Source organism: Phaseolus vulgaris, chromosome 6 (genome assembly GCF_051622355.1).
Source record: "Phaseolus vulgaris cultivar YP4 chromosome 6, ASM5162235v1, whole genome shotgun sequence".
NCBI lineage: Eukaryota > Viridiplantae > Streptophyta > Magnoliopsida > Fabales > Fabaceae > Phaseolus > Phaseolus vulgaris.
The window spans coordinates 31289705-31298471 of NC_143503.1; the positions used below are offsets into that span (position 1 = coordinate 31289705).

The following is an 8767-nucleotide window of genomic DNA, read 5'->3' on the forward strand; positions in this document are numbered from 1 at the left end:
CGATGAAACAAAATAAAATAAAAATTATTCTCTTTTTAATAATATTGTTTTGTTACCAGAAAATAATTAAATATTAGACTATATTTTATAAATAAATTGTTGCTATATGTGTAAATTTCATAAAAATGCAACTTATTCTACATGTATAATAAATTTAAAATGGTACATTTGATTTAGATAATATTTTTGAAATATAGGTATATGTTTAAAGGAAACTTATATTAGTTTCAAAATATTGTCATACATTTATAATATATTTAAGATGTACTTATATATATAGAGAGAGGTCATTACTTATACAGTAAATTTTAAGAGTGAAAAAATATCAAAGTTAAACTTGAACTACCGTAAGTAGTAACATTAATAATTTGCTATCACCTAGTTATTAAAATTCAAAAAATGTTTTTGAAAATGTTTTTTCTTATATGCCTAATTCACATTTTGTTATAAATAGAATAAAATTCAAACCTAGTGTACAGATTACAATTAAACTACTTTAGTTTTAAGGCAACACTTATTTTACCATATCAAATTTGAACTGTATCTTGTATTTGATCTTGAAATGAAACACGAAAATATCTTTAAATAAAATGGAAGTAAAAATATAAATACATTTCATATTCCCTTCTTTACCATATATTTCTGGATTTATTTCTCTAGAATGTTGACCCGTGGCACGAGAATATTTTCATTATTTTATATTTAAATAATAATATTATAATAAAAAATCTATACATAAAAATCATTGACTCAATTAAAATTATAAATCAAAATTACATCCATTATTCAATTATTAGTAAACAATTAAGAATACATCAAATAGATAAAAATAAAAATTTATAATTAAATTAAAAATAAATGTTTGATCATGTCTTATATTTATCGTGATAACAAATTACAAATATATTGATATTTATCTTTTCTCAAATTTAAAAGGTAGACTTGATTCATAAATAATAAAGTTCTATTGTGAAACTTTCAACTGAAGCATTTTCTTGTTCATCAAATTGCAAAAGGTGTTTTGTAGCTGGAAAAAATAAAGCATAGAGAATATTTTAATACAATATCTATGAGAAAAATATTCACGAGGTAGTAATAAATAAAGTAATTTTATAAATCATATATTCATGTAACTGTCTTTGACGTGTTAACCACATAGAAAATGGTAAACACATTGTTCCAAAATCAGCAAGCCATAACTTAAATGTATACTCTTACTATTCGAAATGAGATTTTTATTTTTAAACTTTATTTGAATTTTTTTATTTTCAGAACATAATAATTTTTTTCAAATTTATTTTTTTCAGAATATATAATTTTTATTTATGGATTTTCATTTTCAAATATTTTTAAAATTTAAAAATATATAGAGTGCATGTTAAAAAAGTTTTGGTGTGGGGGAGAATTTGCCTGGCTGTAATTTCATGAATGTTCTTACCAATGTTTCTCTCATATCATCAGAGTCCATTTGTTGTTAGGCTGAATAATAATTATAATTTTTTTCTTCGCATTAAATTCATAATAAAACTTATGCAATCTGGTTTTATATACAATTTCATAGTTATCAATTATTTTTTCCATTAATTCTACTAAATATTTTTAATTTAATAAATTAATTCATTTGTTTGAAATTATAAATTAGGAACATACATACACTACCTAAAGAGTAACTTATTAACTATCTAGTAACTTATATAGCTACCAACTGATTTATATAAATTAGTTTTTATCAAATACAACGTAATCAACGTCAACAAAATATTATCAATCTAAATTTATGATAACATTATTTTAAAGTAGGAACCGACAAAAAAAAAAGAAGAGAGAGAAACGAGAAAAGAAAGTTTTGAAACGTTGTATTTTACTTTTCAATTATATTTTAAAATTATAAGATTTTGAATCCTATAACTATTATTTTGGTCCATATGTAACGATAACAAAATATTAAAAGTAAGTTATCCATCTATTAAAAAATGTACCCATTACTGATTTATTTATTTTATTATTTATAATATAATTAGTTTTTCTTTTATCTTAACATATAATTTATATAATTTTTTAGTTTTTTTTAATTCAAGTTATAAATTATATATTTGAACATAAAAACCAATACTACATATAAAATAACATAAGAAAACCCAGATTGCGCCTCTATTTCCCTTGATACTAAAATATATTTGTGAAATCTTAGGCTTCTGATTATGTGATACACACAATATAGAGTTGTTTTCTGATTTAGTGAATTACAACTTTTTATACTTCTTTTAGTCTTTAATTCATTTCAAAATACTTCACATATAAACAAAGGTATTTAATACAGTACCATTGACACTAAAAGAATATAAAAGTTAAAAAAAATTGAGAGAAGGTTAGACTAAATATATATTAATTAAATGTTTATTAATCAGTGAGTCAAGATGTCAGAAGACTATTATCTAGGAAACGGAAAAAAATACTTTTATTTTTGTTTTTTCTCATCTGTTTTGTATGTTAAAAATAAAATGAGTAATGATTATTTTTGAACTTTTTGAAGTTAAAATTTGAAGTGAGGACACAGGTTACGCGTGTGCAGTGAGTAGAAAATAAAAGAAAACAAGAGTTGAATGAAGAGAAGAGTGTCTGTTTTTGTTTGGTAATTTTCAATCACTCAAAAACCAAAGCCCGCGCCCAACACGTGAAAATATTTGAATTCCTACAGCGCCAGAGGAACACAAACACCCCATCACCTGCCACGTGTCCCTAACCACGACATCCTCTTACTAAAACAAACACTTCCCACTCCTCAAAACTGCTAACCCTTGGCTTCTTCTTATTCAGTTTCAATTTTGAAACAGTTCTGAATGGCTTCCTCCGGTGCGAAACCTTCTTCGCGTTACAGTTCCTACGATTCACGCTCTTCCACCTCCTCTCATTTCTCTGACCCTTCTTCCTCCCATGAATTCAACAACCCCAGAACCAAACCCACTTCCTCACGCGCCCTCGTCAAGACCAAACCCTCTCACACCGCCAAGGTGGACCCCACCTTCACCACCATGGTCAAGAAGTTCATGGACCGCAAGCCCAAGTCCTCCTCCGCCACCGCCACCAGGTTGATTATTCCCTCCGATTTGTTGGTGCAGGATTTGAAGAAGGACGCCAAGAGAGTGGCGGGCTTCTCTACTCTGCAGAAGAAGCTCTTCGGAAAGGGCGGTTCCGAGAAGAAGGAGAAGGTGAAGGCCTTGACGGAGGTCAAAAACAACACCAGGACATTGGCCATGGTGCTGAGGAGCGAGAGGGAGCTTCTCAGCATCAACAAGGAGCACGATGAGCAGATTTCCCATCTCAACCAAATGCTTGAGGACAAGAACAAAGAGGTAAAATACTCAAATGTGTTTGTTGGAGATCTCAATATAGTTAAACAATGCAATGTATCTTGGAGACAAACTTAACCTCATGAACTAGTTTTTCAATCGGTCTATTTTTAGATCCAGATTTTAGTATTTATGGGAGTTTATCCTGTTGATTATGTGTTTCTGGACTTATCGGATTTTTGTCACTTGATTGTTACCATACCAGCAAATATCACATTCAGTATACAATTCCTACTTTGAAAACTGAGTTTTTTCTGTAGTGATTGTTATTGAGCTCACAGTAGTCTGATTACTCTTATTTAATCGTGATCAGACCATTTGTGGATGAGTGCAAGTCAAATTCTTATAGCGTTGTGTTGTGTTGGGTCTGATTCACCCAAGAAATGGGAATTGAAATCATGCATTTTGAATTTGCAGGTGGAGAAGTTGAAGGACTTGTGTTTGAAGCAAAGGGAGGAGATCAAGTCGTTGAAGAATGCGATACTGTTCCCTGATGTTATGAATTCTCAGCTTCAAGAGCTTCTAGAGAAGCAAGGTTCGGAGCTGAAGCAGGCCAAAGTGGTTATTCCAGCTCTGCAACAGCAGGTTTTTTCTCTCACCGGTCAGCTTCAAACCCTTGCGGAGGATCTTGCCGAGGTACACATAACTTGCATCCTTGTATATATGCCATCAAATTGTTGTCATTTGTCACACAAATGCAGGTTATTGAAATTAGATACTGATTGAGGTGGAAACGTTTCAGCTATACATGGTTATGTTTTTTTTTATTGAATTGGATCTTCTTTTTTATCTTAAATAAATGAAGAAAAGGTAGTATTACCGATTTGGAAGGAGCCAGTGTACTATGATATTTAGGGTGTGTTTGATTTCTGTTTTAAAAACTGTTTTCAAATTTTCAAACTCAGCTGGTGGAAGGCCAAAAGTAGAGGGTGGAATTCAAGGAGGGGTTCAATGAAATGAAAGATAGAGAAGAAGAGAAAACATCTAATTGCATTTGTTTTTTGATTTTTAAAGTTGTTGCTTTGGAAGCAATAACAAAACTTCATAAATTTTGAATGAAAAATTGATTGTTGAGTAGACTGTGATTGTATTTCTTGTTTTTTTCCTTCTTTGTTTATATTTTTCATTTGCTTTTGTTAGGTGAAGGCTGATAAATATTCAGCCAAAGCAGGTCTTCTCGGTTATGGAAGTTCTCCGAGGACACCAACACATGTCCGGGAAGATGCTTGCAACTCCTGGGTAAGCTTGCAGTTAGTCAAAATACAATTGAAATTTCATAATCAAAGTCCTGCTATCAGCCAAAGAAGATACATCCTTAGGCAACTCTATTATTATCTTCCACATTACAAGCGTTTTGGTTAATCTGCTCAGCAATTCATGCAGGAATTCAGCTCTGATGACCAGTCCGATGACCTATTACTAAAGGATCTCAATCCCTGCTTAACACCGTTCACCGCTAAATCAAGATCAAAGGTGATTAACTTCTCCATTACTTTGTTGTAAAATTTCCAGTGTTCCTCAAATTGTTTTTTTATTATCAAATGAGTCCATTTTGTGCAGGAATTTGAGGGTAGGGGCTCTGGCTCTATACTTGATGAAAGCTTATCCGAGGATGATGCTAAAGTATATCCTGAGATGAATTTTAGCTCTCTTGATCACAACTTTTCCAAAAGTTCTGACTGTTGCCATAATTCCAGCAAAAGAAGTGTCGCAACCAAAGCAGGTCGAAGATCTGATGAGAGCAAATTAGCCTATGGAGGTAGAATGAATCATAAATTTGCATAAATAATCTCAATCCCTGCCCCTTGTTGGGATTTCTTATTTCTTTTCCCTTTTACCATCTTTCAGTTTTGTCATTATTATACCGTCAATATTTCTGTTTCAAGAAGTTGGACATTGTCTCTTTGAAACATGTAAGATTAAATCACTCCTCGTTGTATATTGTGCACGTTGGCAGTGAATAAGGCCTCAAAATTCACAGATCCTTGGAAATATTGCTAGAAAATTCGATGTTACAAAGTACAAATTCCTACATTTTAGATTTTTAGTCTTGCAAAAGAATAATCAATCTCAAATTTTACATTTGATCTACGATTAGGTCGCCTCCATTTACCCTTTGTATCATTCGAGGTTCTTGTCCAATTAACAAATTTATATGATAATGTAAATCTAGTCTCTAACAATTTTAATTACAATAAATAGGAACCAATTCTTGGGCCATATTTATGTGGAATACAAGAGTGCCAGTAGATTCAAATGCTTTAGTATTTTATATCATATTTTATTGTGTTTCACTATACAAAATATTCACGATTTTCGGTTAAGAGTATAAGCTCTTCTATACATTACTTATATCTATGTTCAACAACCAAGGTGTTTTGGTCTATGTATCCAAATTATGAGACTTTCTTAAACAATGTAAGAGATATTTTCATCTCTTTTCAATTATAAATCTATCCTTTTGTTATACAAATAAATTATTTTATATCGCAATGCAAAAATATCTCGTTGGCTACGGGTTTGTGACTTGGAGCATTTGGAATTGAGCGCATTGACTTGAGGAATGAAACAGGTAAATAAATGACATAAGAAATGAAATATTCATCTATCAGCAAAGTTAAATTCTGATTTCACTCTTTATCAACCAACGCTGATCTAAAGTGAATTATTATGTTTTCTAGATACCTACTTGTTACACATATAACACTCGTTATATATATAACATATATAATACTTCACAAACATTCCTCCACCCTTAAACCATCCCACGACTTGAAGCTGTCCTAATGATCTGAAACAGAGCTGTCAACAAAACAACAACCATTCATATCTTCACTGAAACAAGTAACCATTTACAAAGAAATAAACAAATATCCACTGAACTTTATCCAATCTTAAGCTTGACAAATACAATATATCTTATATAATAATTCAAAATATGATCTGCAATATATCTTATGTTTTATTTTCAAAAAAATATTGGCAAATCAGTTAAATTTTCAGCATGAAAACTGTGGATGAGAAAACAATGCATAGTCCTAAACCTGTAAATGTAGCGATAAATTGTAATGACTCAATTTTTAATTAAAATGAGACGGAGTGATTAAGTATGAATGATTTGTTTTATCACTCGCACGTGAGTATTAGATTATTGATTAATTAAAGGGTATAAAACTGAAGTAGCCTTTAACTGCAATAAAAATGTTAAGGAAGCAGGAGAACTTACATGATCCAACGACAACAAAGACGAAGAACCCAAGAACAATCGGGCCCACAGGGTATGAATATCCTTTCTTAGTGCTTTCTGATCCTTTTTTGCTAATATTCCTTTCAAACCTTGCGATTTTCCTGTCTGCTAGGCGCCTTGAAGTAGTCTATGAAATCAAAGTTAAAGCAAACACCAGAAATATCACCAATCATACAATTGACAAATAACTCAGCTCAGTACTTTGCAAGAGAAAGCACAACCAAAAGGCATAAAGATAAAAAACAGAAGGCTCCAAAACCAAAATCCAAAACATCAAAGATCAAAATTTGGAAAATGGTCCTTTTTTTTATGACATCTGTAACCGCAATTCCCAAAAGCAAAAAGAGAAAAAAAGAAAAGGATGGACAGCATTTGTAGGGTTTAGGTACTCCAAATCCAAATTCTATGATATTGCTGCTATTTTATATATACTTATTTTACTTTTGTAAGTGCAGTTTGATCGTTCACATTCCTTTCTTTAAATTTGAAAATAATAACATAGAGCAATGTCAGTCACAATCAAAACCGTGAACTGTCTGTGAAAAATGTTATTTTGCCTATGAATTGGATTAAAAAAACATGGCAATATAAGAAATTACACTTTTTATACTGGTTTGCTAAGATTCTTTTGCTGGGTTACCTTCAAAAACTATGATCAAGTAAACTCAAGAAATCAGGTTTTCAAACGCCTCTGCAATTCAAAGAAATTACAAACTCCCAAAATCCACTTTTTCTTTTCCCTATTATCAGTCAGATATATGATCGTTTTTGAGCTAAAGAGAAAAAGAGTATGAAAGAAAACCACATAGAAAGGAGGTTTCAAGAATGAAGTGGCCACAAAGGCAAATAAGTCAACAGGATCTCAGTGACAATCAACAAAATAGAAAAGTAATAGCAACAAATTAATCAGAAACAAAAAAACCAACAAAAATCATTAAAAAGAGAAGGAGGGAGAGAAACTTTACCATAGTGGCAGTAGTGAGGAGATTAGAGAGCAACGGAAGAAGGGTTTAGAAGTATTTAAATTGTTGTAAAATGATGAAACAGTGGAAGTTGAACACTGTTTTTTGGTACTTATAATGAGAAGGGTATGGGCATTTGAGTGTGGTATGTCACGTAGCAATGAGTGTGTCACCTCCTTAAGCTGACTCGTGGAGATTATCAAAACCCTTCTTCTTCTTCTTTCTATCTGCGTTTGTGTTACCACTGACTCATATTAAATGCTTTGTAATTAGGAGCGTTACAATGGGTAATTTGGGAGTTTGTCTTATCAACGGATCCGTTGCAAACGGAATTAAATTTATCTTATTGCATGTTTCGTAAGTATTTCTACAATTAACTCTCAAATAAATTCTGTTTGACTTTTGTCTACACTAATACAAATCATGATGAAACTTACCTTTAATAATTTTATTCAATTTTAATATACTTTTATTATTATTATTTTTAAATATGGCTATATATTAATCCTACACTAGTTTGGTTACATTTTATTTTACAATATATATGAATTTCGGTTAAATATTGGGTAACGTAAATTGGAAACCAATATTAGTTTATTAGTTAAATTGGAATCCAATTTTTTAAGTGGCTTGGGAATGAGAAAAATTATAGTTGAAAAATATCCAATTAGTCATATTAAATATGATAATATTGAATAAATATTTATATTTAATGTTATTTTGCAGTCATATTTATTTATAGTATATCAATTATGATATTTATTAGTATAATGTAATATATAAAAAATAAATAGAGTTGAGCACAAATATTAAATGAATAATTTAATCTTTATTTCAATTTTACATTTTTATTAATTATAATAATCTCCATTCAATCTCTACCATTATTCATACTTAATAAAAAGTTCATAAAATATATTAAATCTGGGGAATATTACATTTGACCAAATTGTATAATCTCGGGATCATTTACCAATAAAGTTTATAGATGGGATATGTTTCAATGTATGTTTGTTTGTATCTTTAAAAAATTATTACAAGAATATTACAACCAGAAAAAAATATATGCTTGTTTTCTATTTCTTTATTCGTCGTCTCTTTTAAAATAAATTTACTTAACATGATTTTTTTAATAAATAATTATTTATGACAAATTTTTTAAAACAAGTAAACAAACATACCTACTATTATTAATAAATATGGAATGT

At 30.2% G+C, this 8767-nt stretch overlaps 2 protein-coding genes across 2 annotated transcripts; one reads left to right on the forward strand and one right to left on the reverse strand.

Moving 5' to 3' along the window:
* Positions 1-2615: 2615 nt before the first annotated feature.
* LOC137832151 (structural maintenance of chromosomes protein) lies at positions 2616-5604 on the forward strand. Its single transcript, XM_068640172.2, has 5 exons — positions 2616-3353; positions 3768-3986; positions 4491-4589; positions 4734-4823; positions 4911-5604. The coding sequence occupies exons 1-5, from the start codon at positions 2841-2843 to the stop codon at positions 5133-5135; spliced, it is 1146 nt and encodes a 381-aa protein (XP_068496273.1). The 5' UTR covers positions 2616-2840; the 3' UTR covers positions 5136-5604.
* A 323-nt stretch (positions 5605-5927) lies between these two features.
* Positions 5928-7702, reverse strand: LOC137832152 (uncharacterized). Its single transcript, XM_068640173.2, has 3 exons — positions 7563-7702; positions 6577-6724; positions 5928-6152 (listed from the first exon to the last, which is right to left on the reverse strand). Exons 1-3 carry the CDS (start codon positions 7563-7565, stop codon positions 6106-6108), a joined length of 198 nt encoding a protein of 65 aa, XP_068496274.1. The 5' UTR covers positions 7566-7702; the 3' UTR covers positions 5928-6105.
* Positions 7703-8767: the final 1065 nt, after the last annotated feature.

Coding starts and splice junctions, on each gene's coding strand:
- LOC137832151 (XM_068640172.2), top strand. CDS start 2,841: ATGGCTTCCTCCGGTGCGAAACCTTCTTCGCGTTACAGTTCCTACGAT. Junction 3,987..4,490: donor TTGCGGAGGATCTTGCCGAG/GTACACATAACT, acceptor TGCTTTTGTTAG/GTGAAGGCTGATAAATATTC. Junction 4,824..4,910: donor CCGCTAAATCAAGATCAAAG/GTGATTAACTTC, acceptor CATTTTGTGCAG/GAATTTGAGGGTAGGGGCTC.
- LOC137832152 (XM_068640173.2), bottom strand. Junction 6,153..6,576: donor CTTTGTTGTCGTTGGATCAT/GTAAGTTCTCCT, acceptor TTTTGTTGACAG/CTCTGTTTCAGATCATTAGG.